The sequence below is a fragment of the Gracilinanus agilis genome, chromosome 2 (assembly GCF_016433145.1).
Source record: "Gracilinanus agilis isolate LMUSP501 chromosome 2, AgileGrace, whole genome shotgun sequence".
Taxonomy (NCBI): domain Eukaryota; kingdom Metazoa; phylum Chordata; class Mammalia; order Didelphimorphia; family Didelphidae; genus Gracilinanus; species Gracilinanus agilis.
This window is the reverse complement of record NC_058131.1, coordinates 451,401,147-451,422,703: the sequence shown is the minus strand read 5'-3', so window position 1 is coordinate 451,422,703 and position 21,557 is coordinate 451,401,147. Positions and strand designations below refer to the sequence as shown.

General features: G+C 38.2%; 2 protein-coding genes across 2 annotated transcripts in view; one reads left to right on the top strand and one right to left on the bottom strand.

Moving 5' to 3' along the window:
* The window catches only part of MIA2 (MIA SH3 domain ER export factor 2), a 176,023-nt gene that overhangs the window by 9,239 nt on the left and 145,227 nt on the right, over positions 1 to 21,557 (bottom strand). The window contains exon 26 of the mRNA XM_044664782.1: positions 4,157 to 4,215. Within this exon, the coding sequence (XP_044520717.1) occupies positions 4,157 to 4,215 (59 nt within the window). The remainder of the gene's footprint in view (positions 1 to 4,156; positions 4,216 to 21,557) is intronic.
* Positions 7,941 to 8,188, top strand: LOC123237699 (mitochondrial import receptor subunit TOM6 homolog). The gene has a single exon (XM_044664783.1). It carries the CDS (start codon positions 7,941 to 7,943, stop codon positions 8,178 to 8,180), a length of 240 nt encoding a protein of 79 aa, XP_044520718.1. The 3' UTR covers positions 8,181 to 8,188.

Sequence of the window (21,557 nt, the reverse complement as noted above, 5' to 3'; positions counted from 1 at the left end):
CTTTGAATGTCTGATAGAATTCACTTGTGAATCCATCAGGCCCTGGCGATTTTTTCTTAGGGAGTTCTTTGATGGCTTGTTCAATTTCTTTTTCTGATATGGGATTATTTAGGTATTCTATTTCTTCTGCTGTTAATCTAGGCAGTTTATATTTTTGTAAATATTTGTCCACATCTCCTAAATTGTTATATTTATTGCCATATAATTGGGCAAAATAGTTTTTAATGATTGCCTTAATTTCCCCTTCATTAGAGGTGAGGTCTCCCTTTTCATCTTTGATACTGTCAATTTGGTTTTCTTCTTTCCTTTTTCTTATTAAATTTACCAGTACTTTGTCTATTTTATCTGTTTTTTCAAAGTACCAGCTTTTAGTCTTATTTATTAATTCAATAGTTCTTTTACTTTCGATTTTATTAATTTCTCCCTTGGTTTTTAGTATTTCTAATTTAGTTTTCATCTGGGGATTTTTAATTTGCTCGCTTTCTAATTTTTTGAGTTGCATGCCCAATTCATTGATCTCTGCCCTCCTTAATTTGTTAATATATGCACTTAAGGATATAAATTTCCCCCTGAGTACTGCCTTGGCCGCATCCCACAGTTTGGTAGGATGTCTCATCATTGTCATTCTCTTCAGTGAAATTGTTGATTGTTTCTATGATTCCTTCTTTGACTAACTGGTTTTGGAGAATCATATTATTTAATTTCCAATTAGTTTTTGATTTTCCTATCCAGGTGCCCTTACTAATTATTATTTTTATTGCATTATGATCTGAGAAGTTTACATTTATTATTTCTGCTCTTTTGCATTTGTTTGCAATGATTCTATGCCCTATAATATGGTCAATCTTTGTGAATGTGCCATGTGCAGCTGAGAAGAAGGTGTATTCCTTTTTGTCCCTATTTATTTTTCTCCACATACCAATTAAATCTAATTTTTCTATGACTTCATTCACCTCTCTTACCTCTTTCTTATTTATTTTTCGGTTTCATTTATCTAGATCTGATAGAGGAATATTTAGATCTCCCAATAGTATGGTTTTACTATCTATTTCCTTCTTGAGCTCTGCCAGTTTCTCCTTTATGAATTTGGGTGCTATGCCACTTGGTGCATACATATTGAGCAGTGTTATTTCCTCATTGTTTATACTGCCTTTAATCAGGATGTAATGACCTTCCCTATCTTTTTTAATCATATCTATTTTTACTTTGGTTTTGTCAGAAATCATAATTGCCACTCCTGCCTTCTTTTTCTCATTTGACGCCCAAAAGATTTTGCTCAATCCCTGAACCTTAAACTTGTGTATGTCCACCCGCCTCATATGTGTTTCTTGTAGACAACATATGGTGGGATTTTGGTTTCTAATCCACTCTGCTATTTGCTTCCGTTTTATGAGCGAGTTCATCCCATTCACATTCAGAGTTATAATCATCAGTTGTGCATTTGCTGACATTTTTGAATCCTCCCCTCTTCCTACCCCCTTTTTCCTTATACTTTTTCCTTTTAAATCAGTGGTTTGCTATTGAGCCGCTATCCCTTATCCCCTCCCTTGATTAACTTCCCTTTCTACCCCCTCCCTTATTTTTCCCCCTCTTTTTGTTTTTAAAGGCCTTATGAATTCCCTCCCTCTTCTCCCCTCCCTTTTTTTGACCTCCCCACTCCCCTGCTCCCCTTGGTTTATCCCTTCTAACTTTCTCAGAAGGGTTAGACAAGAGTTTTATGTCCCAATGGATAGTATAGCTACTCTTCCCTCTCCGGGTTGATTACGCTAAGAGTAAGGTTTGATTATTACCTCTTAATGCACTCTTCCTCTCCTTCTTATAATAGTATTTGTCCCCTCTCCCTCCCATGCCCTCTTTGTGTGTAATAGAATATCCTATTTTCTTATACACTCAAGTTTCTCTTGGTGTCCCCTGCTATTCACCCCCTCTTTCCCATCCCTCATGTCATCTTAGATTATTTAGTGTTCCACCCTCACCCTGTGAATTATTCTTCTGATTACTATAATAGTGAATATTATAATAGTGAATAGAGTTCACTACAGAGAATTATACATAACATTTCTCTACATAGGAATACAGATAATTAGATCTCACTGAGGCCCTTAAAAAGGCAAATTTAGAAATTATAAGTTTTCTTTCTTTCCCCTCTGTTTCTCATTTACCTTTTCATGTTTCTCTCGATTTTTGTGGTTGGATATCAAACTTTCCATTTAGCCCTGGTCTTTTCTGTGCAAATACCTGGAATTCTTCAATTTTGTTGAATGCCCAATGCCCATACTTTCCCCTGGAAATATATAGTCAATTTTGATGGGTAGTTGATCCGTGGTTGCAGGCCCAGCTCTCTTGCCTTTCTGAATATCGTATTCCAAGCCTTGCGATCTTTTAGCGTGGAGGCTGCCAGATCCTGTTTGATCCTGATTGGTGCTCCTTGATATTTGAATTGTTTCTTTCTGGCTTCTTGTAAGATTTTTTCTTTTGCTTGGAAACTCTTGAATTTGGCAATTATATTTCTGGGTGTTTTCTTTTCTGGATAGAATGTCGCAGGTGTTCTATGAATCCTTTCAATGTCTATATTGCCCTCTTGTTGTAGGACTTCAGGGCAATTTTGCTGAATTATTTCTGTTAGTATGGAGTCCAGGTTTCTATTAATTTCTGGTTTTTCTGGAAGACCAATTATTCTCAAATTGTCTCTTCTAGACCAGTTTTCTTGGTCTGTCACTCTCTCATTGAGATATTTCATGTTTCCTTCTATTTTTTCAGTCTTTTGACTTTGTTTTATTTGTTCGTGTTGTCTTGAGAGATCATTAGCTTCTACTTGCTCAATTCTAGCCTTTAGGGATTGATTTTCGGCTATAATCTTTTGGTTTTCGGCTATGATCTTTTGATTTTCGGCCATAATCTTCTGGTATTCCTTTTCAATCTGGTCATTTCTGGTGTTCTATTTGCTTATCAGTTCATTTGGTTTCTGAGCCTCACTTTCCAATTGCAAGATTCTACCTTTTAAACAGTTATTTTCTTGCCAGATCTCTTCCATTTTCCTCAAAATCTCAGTTTTGAACTCTTCCATAGGTTGTGAGGAGTTTTCCTTATTTGAGGAGGGTCCGGATGCTTGTTTGTTCTCCTCCTCTGTTTGCTCGGTTGTCTGGATTTTCTCTGTGTAAAAGTTGTCGAGTGTTAAAGACTTCTTTTTCTTGTTGTTAATCTTTCTCTTCTGAACTTCCTGAGACTGGGTAGCCATCGTTAGCCCAGCAGCTTCTCAGGTTTATCCTCGCCCTCAGGGTCTGCCCTCGGTCAAGCTCCCTGGTGGACCCCCTTGCTTGATCGTCTGCCGCAGGTTCCCTTACAAGTCTCAGGGCGCTGCTTCCACAGTCGTATACCCGTCTGCACTGGTTCCCCACTCATGGTTTCAGAGTTTTAGATCCTGGCTGTGTCTGCCTCCAACCACGCCTCCGCCTGTGCCTGTGCTCTCAGCCCGCGCTCTGTGCCCTGCGTCCGCTCTGGGCGCCCTGCTCCCACGCTCAAATTTTGTGTGCGTTCGTTAGCTTTTTGGGGTCCTAAATCTTGCTGCTCTCAGGAACAGGCCCCGGAGCTGCCAATGACTCGATGGGTGCCCCAAACTTGCTCTATTTCTTTTTAGCTGGCTTCGGCGCTATAGGTGTTGTGTGTGGAGGGGGTGGGGGTGGGGTGGTTGCTCAGCCCGCGATTTAGTGAGAGCTGTTTCACCCCTTTATAGCATGGAAATGCCTCGATTCCACGTACCTTCCACGCTGTGCCCTGTTGTGGGGTTCCTCCGTTCGTCTGGACTTGTTTTTATGTCCCCTTGTGGAGTTTTGTGTGTTTCAGTCAGGAGAGGTTAAGAGCTGCTTCTTACTCTGCTGCCATCTTAACCCGGAACCCGATTACCAATGTTTTTAACCAATTATACATTTAAACATTCATCGAAAGGAAAATGCAAAAGGAAGTTAAACTTCACTTAACAAGTAACCTAACCCAAACCCCAAATATATAGGTAGAAAATTCCTAAGATAGGCCAGAAGATACAAAAAACAGTTGTAATAATAAGTATTACAATTATAAATTCTTCCAAATCAAAGTGGCTTTTAGGAGATTAATGGGATGGTGAATTTTAGGATAAAATTATGTTTTTAGTACTTACACCAAAATCATCTTTGGTATCATTCCTGTTGGATTCCATTTCTGAGGATACCACCTCATCTACAAATAGTTAAACAATGATTAATAAATTATAGCTTTTAATCATTATTTTCATATTGCTCTCTAAAAGATAAATTCACAAAATGCAATTTTATTCTCCTGTTACCCATGTCTGTATATTCCCACTTGGTAGTAGCACATATTTTGTTATGAAACGAGGAATTTTCAAGCACATTAGGAAAACAAACAAAAACTAGATGGATGGAGTGGGATGTAGGTGGCAGTGATTCTTCCAACTACCTCAGGCAATCTTGCTACTGAAGAGTCAAGGAAAGGTATATAATCTTAGTGAAGTTTCTTTTAACCTCTCAAACCTTCCTCCTACACTGTGTACTACAGACTACCAACTGCAAATTTGGGGATTCTTCCTCAAAAGAAAAAAATCTACCTAATAGATATAATCTTCTTTGGTTTAGAGGTTTTTTTCCCTGACATTCACTGTTTTTCAAGGTTGAATTCAAACATTAATTTTAAAAGCACTCCTGGAGGCAAACTATAAAGACACTGCTACTAAAATGGCAGATAATCATGTAAGTAAGCATAGTGAGTCTACATCTTAATCATCAGGGAACTACTCACAAGAATGAGATCATACTAATTAATATTTGCTAATGAACTAATTCTTCTATTCATATCCGTGGTATATTCTGATTTCTACAGAGAGCTCACTATGCGTATACCATTATATCTATGGGTAAAGCAAAGAAAGAGATGACAACAAAAGGGCAAAGACAGCAAGTGGGGAGGGCTCGCATTAGAGTGGCTCAGGGCTAACACTGAGGCTGGCAGGGAAGAGTGCATGGAATGACAAAGATCAACAGCTGGAGAGTCAATGAGAGAACTTATAAGCTCATAGGAAAAAACAGTTTCAGAGTTCAAGCAGATTAACTACAGTTGTTAATACCAGCCCCTTGTATCTATAAACACTATAAACACGCTTCTTTTAGTACTCAGTCCCATTTTCCCCCTTAAAACAAGAATAAATCTTCCAGACTAAATGAATTTTCTGGTTAAAAAAAAAAAACTAAACTAAACTAAAACACACACCTGGCTGAGGTATATTTTTATTTATCAAGCATTATTACTATTCTGCTGTCTCCTCAAGGCATGGCGGTAGCTCAGGGTTCTTGAAGGCCACACCAGCAGAGAGCGGTATCTGGCAGGTTCTGCCATGCTGGCAAGGCTTCAAGGTTGGTACTAGCAACAGACCATAGTCAGCTGTCCAAAGACTATCCCAGCTAATTACAGGAAAGCTTACCACAGTGGGCTGACCTTGAAATGAAGAAAACTACAAAATGGCCTGAATGCAGCCTCCTTCTGTTGTGGTAGAGATAGAGGCATGCTAAATCCAAGATTCTTGTCCAATGACCTACTACTGGAGGACCTAAACTGTACTAATCTTGACATTTCTGCTATAAATGAAACCAGAAAACAAAAGGAAACCGCAACTAGAAACTAAAACAGAAAGATGGCTCACTGATCTTCTTTGAATAGTCTGGCAAAAGAGTTGGCAGAATTGATTTTTATCATACATCCATACATAGGAAATACAATTTCATTTGGTAGCCTTGTTTTGCTGTGCTCATGATAAGCATTTGCAAAAAGTACATCATGAAAATAACTGCACCTATGCACCAACATCTATGTAGGAAGTAAATAAATTTAAGAACTTCCAAATTAAGTATTTAGGAAAGAGTGGTAAAAATGTTGGAAAATATGAGTCAGAAATAGAAAGGAGAGGTCAAATACGTATGGAATATACAGAAATCTCATGGCTATGTAACTTTTCCAAATTGCCTTCATATTCGCAGACTGGGTCCCTGGGTGTTGACTTCTCCCTTTGATAGGGGCACCCTATGGGTAGCCACCCCTAAAACTATATTTCATGAGCCCCCACCAAAGGGCTTCCCATTATCGACTGGAAGAGAGAATTAGCTATTATCAAATGCATTTACTAAAATGACAACAGGACAGTTGGTCAAAACATTTTCCCCATAAATCTGGGTGCATTCTACCACCAATACAGAAAGCATCCATGGGAAGAGTTCATTTAAATTTAGAGTACAATAGTAGTAAGGGAAGGGGGCAGCTGGATGGCTCAGTGGATTGAGAACCAGGCCTAGAAACCAGAGGTCCTAGGTTCAAATATGGTTTCAGACATTTCCTAGCTGTGTGACCCTGGGCAAGTCACTTAACCTTACCATTCTTCTGCCTTGGAACCAACACGGAGTATTGATTCCGGAAGGTAAGGGTTTTAAAAAAAAATAGTAGTAAGTGTATAGCTGGAAAATCTTGAACCCCTAAAGACTGCATTGCCCAGAATTCCTTCCTGTATCACCTATAATGCTTTTCCTTTTGTTTACATCTGTGTGGTCACATTTGTATAAGTCCTGAGGCCCCGCTTTGTTCTCTCTCTTTTGCTCCTGGGAGTGGGCTGGTTAATAACCTTTTAGTTGGATTTCTTTTGTTAGTTTGTTATTAATAAAATTTTATGAACATAAAATATTTAGTTATTGGATATTAATTTTGAAATCCACATAAGCCAATATGCAGGATACACATGTGGCAAACACTACACAAAACTGCTGGAAATCTTTTTTCTCTATAGAATATTCACATAGCTCCCTGGGGTGCCAGCAGCATCTCTGCTGGATAGGTTATTCGCTCATTTCCTAGTATGTTATTTGATATTTTCTGCTTGTTTATTGATATTTTCTGCTTGATTTTCAGGGGCCATACTAGCTCTCTCTTGAGTCCATAGCTCCCTTCTATGCTGCCAGGAGGCCTGCTCCTTGGGATTGCTTTTATTTCTTAAGTCACTAAGTGTCTGTATTAGTGCCTGTGACTGTAAGTGTAGACATCTCTCCCTCAGTGGTGCAGTTTCTCTTCAAAGAGAGAAAAGAGCTTCCAGTGATCAGAAGCTGTGAGGTATCACTCGGCCACACATGTGCAAAGGGAGAATGCATCTCTGGTCTGGAGAAATGCTTTGTACCAACTGATCAACAAGTGATCTAAACTACCTTGGTAGTGGTGAGGACAAGAACTGGACTTGTGATTTCATTAGTATAGAGGACACTCAAGCGAAGAAAGCCAATGTACTTTGGCACTTTTTCTGTAATTTATGGCCTCAGAAAGCTTGGAGAAGATAAATTACTTGACCTAGGTCATACAACCTGTATGTGTTAGAGGTAGGACTGGAACTCAGGTCTTTGTGACTCCCAGGTCAATTTTCTATCCACTCTACCATGCTTTCTTTTACCTTGGGTAAAAATCTTTCCTAAAAGATAAATGAAGTCTAGCTAACTGATATTAACAGGAAGCACACCTATGGGCCCTCTGGGTGACAATATTAGAAACTCTAACCTCCCAGCATTAAGAAGCCTAGAATATTGAGTGAAACAAGTCATCTGACCTTGTAGGTCCTCCCAGGCACAGAATAGGGGTACTGTACTTTTCATTTTAATGTGGAACTATCTTGGAATTTACTTCCAACAAAAAAATAATGTCATATTTGTGCAAGCATATTACAAGATGACCTGGGAATCTGTCCTATTTCCCAACCTGATCCATGTTCCAATCTTCCCTATAATTTCTATCAGGATGAGAATAAAATAGGTCTAAGCAAAGCTTCCTTTTCTGGAGCAAGGACAGTTTAGTAATATTTAAATTTCAAAAACTTCTGAGAATGTGTAGCTGAGCACTTAGGGCTTACCTGCCTCCCTGCCATGGCTTTGAGCAGGTGTTTGGGTCTGCCTCAAGTGATGCCACCTGCAGGGGCCTCCGGCGGAGGGCCTGGAGCCCCAGAGGGCGTCGGGGAGTGGTTGAGGGGCGCCTACCGCTTTGCCACCGACAGGAACGACTTCCGGAGGAATTTGATTATTAATTTGGGACTCTTTGCTGCTGGTGTGTGGCTGGCCAGGAACCTAAGTGACATTGACTTGATGGCACCCCAGCCAGGCCTGTAGCACAGCTGATCTAATTAGTGACTTCATTTCTAATACTGCCTTTGGTGATCTGAATGCAGTTTCTTGGAAGCTATCCCTGACATTGACCACCAGAAGATCTGCTTTGACCAGCTACCACAAATCTGATTGACTTACTGCATTGCCTTTTGTACATTAGATCTTTCTTCTTTGGTCAGTCAAGTCAATGATCAGCCATAGCTTCAGTCTACTTAAGCATGGTGTGATGTATATTGCCTTTGCTCCATATTGTATACTTATTTTGCACATCCTTAGAAGCTGGACAGATGCCAGGCAGGGAGTGGGTTGCAAGTAGCATTTACTGTTCTCATCAGTTATACAAAGATGGTTTCCGCCCCCCCGCAAATGTTTGAAATAAAGACAGTCAATTAAGAAAAAAAAAAAAACTTCTGAGAACTCAACTACAAGTAAAAAGAGTCTTGATAAGGTTGCTAACAAAGCAAGTAATGAAGCAGAATAGAACTGTCTATGAAGAGATACAGCAAAGCAAGTACAGTAACACTCCAATCATTCAGAGGTCAGAATTCCAGCAACCTCCAACTGCTGGAAGGTAGCCCTGAATCCAAACCAAGATACCTCTAGGCATCTGAAATAATGTTCACAAAGTCTTAGCACTCATACCAAGTCTCTTCCTTTGAAGCTTACCAGCTGCCTTGACACTCAGTTAACCTAAAATTGCTTACAATATTAGTTTTCTAGGGCACAGAAGAATTAGAAATTTAAAAACTCTAACAGAAGAGATGATGAGAAGATCTGTTATAGGCAGACAGACCTGGAACAGTGACCAGCTGACTTCAAGAGATGAGAAAGCTCTCTAGTATAATAGACTATATTAATAAAATTAAATTATGCTCCATATACTGTTTTAAGTAGGAAATAAATATGTAGGAATTTTGGAAAACCATGTTTTCAAGCTTTGGTTAATCTGAATGATTATTAAGAAATATATCATTCCTTTAAATTGCTGCTAATAAATGATGTATTATAATAATTTGAATGCTGTAGGACTGAGCTTTTTTTTCATTTATTGAGTGATTACTATGTGAGATTCAGTAAACGGGCATGAGAACTGAAGTAAAGAAATCCTGAGTTCTAATCACAATTCCTAACATGGACCAAATCAGTTAATTTCTGTGTCTCAGTTTCTCATATACAAAATGTGGCTAATAATACCTAGAGTCCTTGCTTCACAGAGTTATTGTAACAATCAGACAGGGTTATTTATATAGAATCCAACGGTCATATAAATATCAATTCTTATATGCATTTTCATACATTTTTCACTATGAAAACAAGAGGAGGTTCCCGCCATTCAAATAAATGCTGCAAAATCCTTGTAGAATATCCTTTCTTTTTCTATAGTTGAGAAAATCTCCTTTTGTTAACGGAATGATCTAAAAAGGTCTCATTTGTTCCAACAATGAACCTAAATTAACAGGAAACCTGATTGAGTCAAAACTTCCATGAGATCCAAAAGAGATGAATCACTAAAACTCAGGGAGGAGAAAATGTTGAGAAAGAGAGGGCTGTCAATGTCAAATGCAGTGAAGTCAAGAAGGATAACAATGGAGAAAAAAGCCATTAAATTAGGCAATTAGAAGATCACTGGTAACTCTGGGTCACTTTAAACTTTAAAACTTTATGATTCTGTTGGGGGCAGGTAGGTGGCTCTGTGTACTGAGAGCCAGGCCCAGAGATGTTTCAAATCTGGCCTTGGACACTTTCTAGTTGTGTGACCCAGGTAAGACATTTAACCCTTATTGCCTATCCCTTATCATTCTTCTGTCTTGGAACCAATACACAATATTGATTCTAAGATAGAAGGTAAGGGTTTTTAAAAAAAGCTTTCTTTATGATGCTGTGAATAAATATAATAGTCAGTTTAAAGGGTTTGAGGACAAAATAAAAGGTATTAGTTAGCCATGAGAACCCACAGAAACTTTAATTAACCTGAGGAACTACATATAAGGCAACAAGTATTGGAGGAAAGGGATGGAAAAGAACTGGAAAAAAATATCCATCACTATGTATTAATAGTTCTAATCCATCTAAATACTAACCAGTTAAATTCAGACCTTAATACAAAGTATGAGAGTATAGTTTAATCTGGTTGACTGAAACATTTACCCAGGATGTTGGATTTCTAGAATAAAATGAATACAGAAACAGCTTAATATTTTTCACCTTGCTCTTCACAACTATTAACAGTTTTAAAAGATTCTGTGTTTTAAAAAATCTTTTTACCAGTCAGAGTAACTAGGCTTCCCACCCCAAACCACACATCCTTGACCTTTCATTTCTTATCCAATTAAGTAAATAAGGAAGGCTTTTAGTCTTATAAATAGGTTATGATTAAAAAACTGGCTTTCTACATGCACTTCTTCAACAGTGCCAATGTTAGTACAACACTTCTATTTTGTTGTTTAAAGTATATTTAATACACAGCACTTTTTTATGAGATAAAAAGATAAAACAATGCAGGTTGAAGTGTGGAAATCAAAATAACTGTCTTCTAAGGAATTTCCTTATTTTTATTTGAGGGGTTACCTAATGACCTCTTTACATTACATCCATTTCTAAACTATTTTGTTGTATTTTTTTCTCTATTTTGTAGAACTATGCAATATCAGCCATTAATGGATCATCTGATGTACTTCTGAAGTAGTGCTGGGGACTATAGTGACAAAGACTCTCAAGACAAAAAAGACCATTACTTCTAATATTTTGGATGGTAAATTCTTGATGTAAATTCAAGTTTAGGTGTTTTTTCAGGGGTAATCTGTTAGAAAAGAAAAGGAAATGTCAAGAAAAATACTACATCCTGACAGCTCCATTATTGTAGCTTGCCAATGGAGGAGAGTTCCAAAAGAAACTGCTGAACACTGCTGGGGGAGCATAACATGCCAGGTCATCCAACTACTTGTGGCTTCTCTTAAGAGTTTATCTGAGAGGTACACAGATGGAGATTCCAGGACAAAGACAGGATTGAGAGAAAGGAAAGGGAGCTCAGGCCTTGGAAATTCCTTGCCTTGGGGATGTGGGTGTTAGAGAAGGCAAGGAATAGCACAAGCTATTCTTAATGGGTCAGAGCAGAAGGCAGCAGCAACAGTGAGGAGAGAGGAAGAAAGAGAGTGGGGAAGTGTGAAACCAAGGCTAGAAGGCCACCATGGTGCTGAAAGGGAGCAATGGAGGCTCAGCAAGTAGAGAGAGTGGGAAGGAGTAGACCCCTCCTACCATAAGAGAAGTAACTTACATTCTACTGGGAGGATACAATATGTATATACAGAAATATAAGATAATTTGACGTGGAAGGGACCACTGAAAACTGGGGAATAAGGAAAGGCTTCAGTTAGGGTGGCACCTGGATTGAATCTTAAAGGAAGCTAGAGATTTTAAAAGGCAGAATTAAGATGAGTTCACAAAAGACAAAAAGAAATAGGCTGATGAACTAGAGAAATATGTATAGTTAGAAATATCTTGAATCTCTAAAACTACATTACCCAAATTTCCTTTCTGTATTACCCAGAATGCTTTTCCCTTTGTCCACATTTGTGTCATCACGTTTGTGTATGGTTTGCTGTGACTCTTTTTCTCTCTTGCTCTCACGAGCGGGCTAAATAGCTAGGTCTCTTACTTTAATTATTATTAATAAACTTTTAAAATATAATACTTGGAATATTGGATATTAAAATTTAAATCCAAAAATAGAAGATCAGTTGGATTTTTCAATAAAAAGAATTCAAGAAGGGGGATGAGGGAATACAACCAACAAGGTAGGAGTCAGCATGCAGCCGCTTTAAAAGCTAGACTGTGAATGTTTTGCCCTGGAGGCAGGAAGGAATTGAAGATTTCTCAGCACTGGAGTACTAGAGTCACCCCTTACTTGGTAATTGTGAGGAGAATGGATGAGAGTGAAGAGAATGAGAAAAGGGGCCCAATTTAGAGGCTATTTCAATAGTGTAGGTGAGAGGGGATGAAGACCTGGACTAGAGCTGTAGGGGAGAGGGAATAACAACAACCAAAATCTGTATAGCACTTTAAAGTTTGTGACCTCATTTGATTAGACAATATTTGTTAATAAGTACTTACCCTATGTGATATTGGAAATTTGGGGTCCTTGGTCTTAATATTGAGATCCATGATATAAATTCCCTGTGGATGCTTAGGGGATTTGAAAACTACATTTCCCATGATTCAATGGGCTTCCTGTCTTACGTGGTGATGTGGGCCAATGTAAACAGAAGCTTAAATAGGGAGAACTTGATTGGTTCTGCTATGAAGCAGCCAGATGGGCAGAGGTAATGGTGCGGGATTTTGAATTAGATCTTAACAGGCACATGGCTTAATTACCAATATGGATTACAATAAACCCTTAATATTTTTAAATATACCCTTCTATATTAATTTTATTTGTAATACCTATGCCAAGCACTGTGCTAGGACCCAAGGCCTAGAGAAAATACTATTCTGTCCTCCCTCCTGCCCATGAGGATGCAAGTGCCTCACAAGAGGACTCCACACCATTATAGTAGCCCAGTCACTGTTCCTGTCACTATTGCCCAAGAGGGACAAACACCCCTTGGGGGCCTACATTTCAGATTATTACAACAAGCATTAAGTGAGGAAGTCCATGCAAAGCAGTGACCAAATGAGCGATGACCTTCTCATCTGTCTGTGTCATTTCAGATTTAGCAAATACTCACCTCCTCTTTCTTTGCCCATTTCTGTAATACTGAATCTCAGACTAATGAAAATCAACTCAACCCCTACCCCAAGTTTGCCTACTCTTCCATCACTACTGACCTAAACATTTCGCCAAAGATGTCTGACTTCAGAAATGCCCTCTCCCATTTCTACTATGGATCTGGAACTCTTGACCACAATCAAGAAACTTCCTTTCACTTTAGAACTCTTCCTCTCATACTTCTATGTTCTTGCCTTCAGCATGGCTTTGTCCCTCTTAACTGACACGACCCCCAAGGCTTTCTTTTCCAGTACTAGTCATGTACAATACCACTCCATCCATCTCTATCCCCAAAATCAGTGGATCTGGTAGAGGAGGTTGGAATCCTCCTTGCTCCCAACTGCCACTCCCAAAGTTTCATTCTGCCATTAAAAACCTCTCCTTTGAGGTTCTATTTATTATCCAATACAGATGTTGGTGACTTATCTATCAATCCCTAGAATACTTTCTTTCACCCTCAGCAATAAATCCAGTGATGACCCTACAATAAGCCCTCTTCACTCCACATCCTGACCTTACTCTAGAGGATTTCAACATTCAAATCGATGTTCCTTCAGATAGCATACTTTCTCCATCTATTCAACTTTCAGGACCTCACCACTATGCTTCAGCCACACCCAAAGATGGCTGACCTTGACACCACCTGTGATTCCCCAATTCCATGATCAAGAACTCTTTGGTTTCTTTAGCAGATCACAATCTTCTATCATTCTATCTCTCTGTGCCACATGCCTCCCAAATCCATTGTTTGTCTTTACTGTGACCTGCAATCTCTGTACCCTGAAGTATTTTTTTTTGTCCAGGCTTTACCCCTACTCTGGTTCCATTCTCTTCCCATCCCAAATTCAATCCCCCAATCAATCAGTTTGAACTTTTAGTTCTCTCCTAGGCCCAAATACCTTGTCCTCTTGTCTTAATTCTACTTTTGTCTCAACAAATCTCAACCCTGGATTATGCCCAGCATCAGCTTATTCATTTGATCCTGAATAGTGCCAGAGAAAGTCCTGCAACTATCCTGACTGGATCCACTACAAATTAATGTTACTTAGTCTCAACTTGGTCCTCAATCTGCAAGAGAATTCTTTTATTGATCCCTTACTTATAAGAAGATTAGGAGGAAGGATTTGTTAAGTACCTACACTATGTGCTAGGCATGGTTACAAATATCTCATTTTAACCTTACAGCAAAAACTGTGAAAATGAAAGTTTATTTTTAATCATATTTTGTTAAGACTCAATCAAGCTAGATTTAACACTGCTTCACTCTTCCTTATTCCTGCAAGTTTACTCAGGTAATTTCAGGTCACTTCAGTCACAATTCTATTCTTGGAACTTGTACCTCCACCCTAACTTTATACCTTTAAACTGAGACTTGTACTTCTACCCTTATAACTTCACCTACCACCCATATTTCAGGGAGACAACATAAAAGTTAAATTGGTTCACTGAAAGTGCTCTAGTTGTGCCCAAATTCCTCTATTCATCTAATTTATGGTTAAAGAGGTTTCAGAAGGAGAGGTCCAAATGATGTAACATCAAACTGATGTTAGAATTTTTTATTTTCTAGCCATTCAGAAGAAGCCAATTACTCAAGATTTTGCTGCCATCCTGTTAATCACTAAAAGCATATCTTGGGTTTTTTTTGTGGCTATTGAGTTTTTGTTTTTTTTTACCAAGTTAAGGTTTATGGCAATCCTGCATCAAACAAGTTTCCTGGTATCCCAATAGCAATGTGCTCTCATCATATCTCTGTGTCACACATGGGTAATTCTTGCAATATTTCAAACTTATTCATTATTTGCGAAGAGCCCGCTCTTCGCTTGGTTGGGTCTCTGGAGATGGGATGACGTGGCGAAGAACGGAGTGAGAATGAGCCAGAGTGCAAGTCAAATTGCAGAGGCTGTTCCTTCTCTTGCCATCTGCTGATTTTCATTTTTATACCCTTTTTTCTTTATGATCTCATACAGGTTTTGATTTTCCCATAGTTTCAAAATCACATATTAACTTTTGAAACATCACAAGATTGGCATTTACTAATTATCTTACTGTGGTTAAACAGAGAAGTAAGCTTGTCAAGAATTATTCATTACGGGCTGGCTTAGTTGGAACTTACTATTTTCAGCCATGTGTAAGGTACAAGTACATCAGTTCCTAGCTAAGCATAATAGTTAATTTTCTTTTGACTAATTAAATCATGTATATATTTACATTATAATCTTCATTCTCATCATAAATCAAGGAAATGGTTATGGTAGTTGATTACATCTAATAAGATACAATAATATCATTCTGGTCCAAGTTTTGTTCCCATGGTGTACTTTCTGTTATAGGATCATTAAGAATACAGTTCTGGTAGGGTAATTCTGTGCTAATTTGTCATTATCTTAATTTCCTTGTGTTTCACTGTTTCTTTGGTCTGTAGGAGTTTGGGAACAAACTCAGGCCAGGTATTTTCTTGCTGGGAACTTTAGAAACTTGCATTAACTCCCTAACTGCTGGTTTTTTGCTGGGCTGATTCTAGGGGAAATTTCTATACTCTAGGGGGTTGTACAGGGGTTTATTTTGGGATAGTGGGTAATCTATGGCTGTGATTGTTCTTGCCATGAACCTGTATTGTTTTTCTGTGTCTCCTTGGAGCCGAATTAAGATATTAATTGTAATAATTTTAATGCAAATGAATGTCACTGCAAAAAGAGTCACATAGGGGAAACTGAGTGTGGAATTTCCATCCTCCTGACAACCTGCCGTGCTGGATTGTCAGAGCTTGTGAGTAGCCGTGCTAACCTCACAGCCTCGATGGCTTCCGGCAATTATTATCATATTTGTTATGATAATCTATGACCAATGATCTCTGATGTTACTACTGTAATTGTTCTGCATGAACTTTGCCCATACAAGACAGTAAACTTAATAAACAGATAAATGCTTTGTATGTTCTGACTGTTCTACCAACCAGCCATTCCTCCACCTCTTTCCCTTCTCTTGGGCCTTCCTATTCCCTGATATACAACAATACTGAAATCAGGCCAATTAATTAGCCTCTAAATGTTGGAGTGAAAGGAAGAGTCAAGATGTGACAAACTTCATTCTTGTCTTATTTTAAGAAATTGCCACAGCCATCCTGATCAGTAAGCAGTCAACAACACTGAGACAAGACCCTCAACCAACAAAAAGATTATGACTTGCTAAAGGTTCAGATAATGGTTGGCATTTTTTGGCAAAAAAGTACTGTTAAATTAAAGTATGTAACTTGTTTTTTTAAGACATAAGACGATTGCACACTTAACAGATGATATACGGTATAAATAGAACTTTTATATGCATGGGAAACTAAGAAATTTGTGACTTGCTTTATTATGATATTGATTTTATTTGTAGTGGGCTAGAACTGAAGTTATCTCTAAAGTACACCTGTATAAAAAGACCATCAGCCCTCACTCAGTGTTTTTGGTCATTGAGAGGCCATTAACATCATTTATTAGCAAATACTAGTCTTGCTAATAAATGGATCATGTTTGGAACTCTGGAATTTCTCTTGTAACAACTGGGAAGTGCATGCTATTACTAGCTCCGTTTTACAGTTGAAGTAACTGAGGAAAACAGAGGAAAACTCACTTGCCCAGGGTCAAATGACTAGTAAGTATCTGAGGTAGGACTTGAATCCAGGTTTTTGTGATTCCAGGTCTTGTGTACTCTAACTAGGCCCATCTATATGACTCTGTGGAACGTGAGTTTTTCTGATCAAAGTATGAAAGGATATTGAAACATCTGTAAGAGCTATTTCCCAAGATAAGCGATTAAAGGCAATAAAGAAGTATTCTTCCAAAGAAGAAATACAAAACTATTAATAATCATATAAAAGAATCCTCCAAATCACTTGTAAAAGAGAAAGGCAAATTAAAGCAACTGAGATTCCACTTAATATAATATCTGTAAGGATGCCAAAGTTGACAAAAAAATAAAATGTTAAAGGTTATGGGAAAATAGGAACACTCATATATGGTTGGTGAAACCATAATATCACCCAACCATTCTATAAAACAATTCTGAAAAATAGCTGTACTAAATGGTACAGCAATAGTATTATTAAGCAAATATCTAAGGAAGTCAATGACAGAAGATATACCCTTTATAAAAGTGAGAAACATTTCCAAATCGGCGTTCATTGCACAAACTGAAAACTTTTTAAAAGGGGAAAAATTTTCAAATTTAATACAAACAATAGAAAAACAAAAAGGAGAAAAAGATATGATGTACAATAATTCCAACCTAATCTACTTAAGTTATGACAAAAAATAGGAAGAGAATGAAAGATCATGAACACGGATTATAATAACTCACATAGAAATTTCCTATAAAGAATAAACTGAAAAAACTCCTCACTTGCCTTACTAGCCAAATGGATTAAGGTACTCAGGGGTATCAGTTGTGAATATAAGATCATTCGCAAGATCTCAAAAGACTTTTAATACTATAGCTTTATAAAACAGTGAAAAGCAATGGAAGGAAAAAAATCTAGTTTAGCAAAAGCTTGAAAAGAAAGTCATCTAAGCAAAATCATCCCAAAGGCTTTTAATGATGAAACTGGGAGTACAACAAACAGACAAAAGATGGAAAATCTGCAGATTTTAATAAAAATTATTTTCATTATAAAAAACAAAAGATCTACCACAACTGGACTCAAGGTCCAGTTGCTTAAACAGGAAGTAGAAATGACATTAAAGAGGACAAATTTGGGAAAAATAGCTGGACTAAACCAAGTATATAAAAGAGTTCCATGCTAATGACAATACAATTTTGAGGGCACCAAGGAATCAATTTCCAAGGTAACTGCAGGAAAGGAAGATACCAAAGGTTTAGGAAAAAAAATCTCAGATGTAAATATGTGAACAAAAACACAAAAACAATTGAGCCACATGCCTACTTTCCCATGCTTTTGTGTGAATAATCTATGTCTACACTGAGGCATTAGAAGGAAACAACCAGGCTCTTACAAGTACCATTATACAGTTCACTACCTCTTTAGCCATCACAATCTGATATGTATACAATGCATCTGTAATATAATCCCACCATGTTTATAGTCTGTTGACTATATTTGATTTGATAAAAAAAATGTTATTGCTATAAAGATCTCCATCAACATCATATATATGTTAAAACTACAAAATGTTTTGTCAGGTAGAACAACAAAGATCACAGAATCATAGATTTAGAGATGGAAGGGACCTTATAGGCCTATCATAACAATGAGACACAGAAGAGTAAGGTGACTCCCCAGGTTCTTATAGCTAATTTAATGCTACATTTGAGCCCAAGTATTTCTGATTTCAAGCCCAGTGTCCTCTATCCCTATGCTACCTTTTGACCTAACTGATACCAAGTGAGATATGAATTAGGAAAAGTATTTGCCACTATTATAGAGATCTAGCACCCAGTCCAAATCAAGGAAGGTTTCTTGGTCACTAAAGAGTCTCCTAGATGAGATCCAGAATCACTGAAAAGTCTTTGGTTTAAGACAAAGAATACTTGGTTATGACATACAGGTAAGATGTATATCTGATATAGCTTGCCTATCAATATATATAACTTGGAAAGACACCACAAATGAACAATCATTAGGTTATCAGGAATGAAGAGGCTGGATTGCCTTTGGGAAATTGCAAAGTTCTCTTAATGATCCCAAGTTTTCTACATGAAACAAAGGCTATCTTTTTATAATTCTAATTTTTTGTTATTTTAAACTTACTAAGTACCAACAAACATTTTCACATACAAGAGTAGGAAATAAAGATTGAATATGTAAACACTTTTTTTTTTTTTAGGTTTCCTCTTTTGATCTCTTTTTTTTGTTTTGTTTTGTTTTTTAAACCCTTAACTTCTGTGTATTGGCTCCTAGGTGACAGCTGGGAAGTGTCTGAGGCCAGATTTGAACCTAGGACCTCCTGTCTCTAGGCCTGACTCTCAATCCACTGAGCTACCCAGCTGCCCCCTTGATCTCTTTTTTGAGAGACAAAAGTTCTGTAACTGGGCTGGGAGACAAGGTTGGAGGGAGAATTGGGAAGAAAATATTACTGAGCACTAATAAAGTATAACCTCCCTATATCGGTTAAGAGATAAGGTGCTGCTTTTCTTCTCTAAATCATCATGAGAGAAAGTGTCCCTCTAGTTCAACAATTTCTGCAAGTACTCTATGTCCTCTATGTGTGAGAGACAGAGACAGAGAGAGAGTGTGTATGTGTAGAGGGGAAAAAGGTCTCTGGATGCTATAGTCTGGGTCACCTATAAATGAAGGACTGTTTTAATGTAAATGGGGAGAAATTATTTTCAGTTTTCTCTGAATTTGCCCAAGAATCAAAAAAAAAAGTTAAGACTAATCATGGCCCCAAACTTCATTATGACTCTTGCTTGCAAATCCTATTGAAGAAAAAAACTTCAATATTCAATACATCAAAATGGGCAAACTACTAAAAAAAAGGTAAAACTAACAGTGAGGTTAAAATTAACCCTGTACTATTTTCTTACTGATCCTTTTTATACTTAATTGATTTTGTCCTGCAACTGCTGAAGTCATGGTTCTTTAGTTCAGAATTCAGCTGGTCTATATTAAGTTTAGAAATACAGCTCTCTTGCTAATCACTGATCTATTCTTGCCTCAAGGGATTTTTAATAACCTTGGAGAATGCATATGAACCCCCAGGAGTTTGGGCCTGATATCTTTAAACAGCCAAGCTATCTTTCAATGATGGCTAGAGTTTGAGGTCCAAAAGTCTGGGCCACTACCTTGCATGTGTACTATGAACACTTCTTAGTCTTCTGAGAGAAAAAGGGGGTTTGTTGCTAGCTCTTATTACCAAACTTCTAACCAATCATGTTGTTCTTTGTATCTCAGTTCTTTAATCAATTATTTTGTACTCAATACCATGATATCTTCTACCCTATTTTATATTTGACCCAAACCTAAATATGGACTGACTACGTCCTCTGCTGGCCTGGAGGGCAAAGTTCTTGATTTCCTCTATTTCCTTTTCTTTTCTGGCCTCCTTTAATTGTCTCTTGAGGTCTGCTATTACATCGTCTTTATCTGAGTCAGACTGCCTTTCTGCCCTGGCTTCCTTCTGTTTGGAATCGTGAATATATGATGCATGCTGCCTAATATCTTCCAGTGGCAATGACTCCCACTAGGGACAGTTCTGCCTAAAGTAGTTCTGCACTGGCAGTGAAGCACCCTTCACGAACTGTCTGCAGATATGATCAATGGTTTCTGGGGTATGCACATCCCTGAGGCCTAAGATGGTTTCAGCTGCCTCAATCACCCTATCAAGGAAGCTGCTGGGGTGTTCTTCTCCCTGCCTCAGTTTCTCAAATTTCTGCCAGGAATTCGGTCTTTTGGCATGCAAAGGCATTGCCTCGAGTAAATCAGTCCTGCATTGGACTAGATATCTCATGTTTGCATGTGATGTGAGTTCAAGGTCATGATGGACCCTGGGCCATGCAGTCAGGTCGGGGTTCGAGCGAGTCTCAGCCAAGAATTTTTCCTTTTCAGAGGGAGAGCAAAATTCCCCCAAAAGGAACTCCACATCATTGAAATTTGGGTTAAAGAGCATAAAAACGTGCTTCATTTCTTTTATACTCTTGAAGGGGGAGAGGAAGAACTTGGGAAAACATCTTCTCAACATTTCAAGATCATTTGGGATAAAGTCCTTGTAGGATTTAACATGGACAATACCCTCCCCAGGTTGTAGAATGGTTCTGTCTAAAATGGGCAGTACAGAAACAATAGTCTCAGCGGTCAATGTCTGGGTGTCCTTAGTGGCCTCTGTTGTTTTAATTGGTTTGGTAGTTCATAGATACTTAGTTTCTACAATCTCCAACTGGAGGATTGTATGTTTATCTAACTCTTTCCCTTCCCTAATCTGTTTTGGGACTTGGAAAAGAAGTTTCATGTTTTCCATCATTTCCAGTGAGCCAGAGTCAGGTTTAGTTACAAAGGTAGAGCCAAATAATTGCCATAGATGAGACAATTAGGGACTGCCCAACCACAGAAATCAGAGCCATAGCCATAGGGATGAAGCAAATGAATTCTGCCAATGTTATGGCACACCACTTGTAATAATCATAGATCTCAAGTAAGTGGTAAACAAATTTTAGTACTTTGTGGAACCAAAAATCTAAGGCTCCCTGCATAATGGACCAAATCAGCACAGAGAAACTAGACAATATGAATAGCACCCTAGCAAATCCCATTCTGATTGTTTCTGTAGGTTGTTAAGCTAACTATGCTTGCCAACTGTAATAAAGGGGCTCAACCCAGGCTTATAATAAGGGGGGCTGTTGATACCAGCAAGTCTCCTGGGCCAGGGAGCCTACAACACAAGTATTTGTTGATTTGGAACAGCCAGGGATGTGAGGTCCTGAACTGAAATGACCAGTCAGTTCCCCCGCTGTTTGTAGGCTCCTTTAAGGTGAGGAGGGAGGAGCCTTCCTTGCTGGAGAGATACCTAGTTCATTTCCTGAATAAAATGGATGCCTGGTCTAGCCCCTCTGGAAACAAGTGATAACTATCCTCCTTCTCCTCAGCCCCTGGCCCTGGTTGATGATATAAATGAATCACC

Bases quoted from the DNA above. Each gene is read 5' to 3' on its own strand.
- LOC123237699 (XM_044664783.1), top strand. From the start codon at position 7,941: ATGGCTTTGAGCAGGTGTTTGGGTCTGCCTCAAGTGATGCCACCTGCA.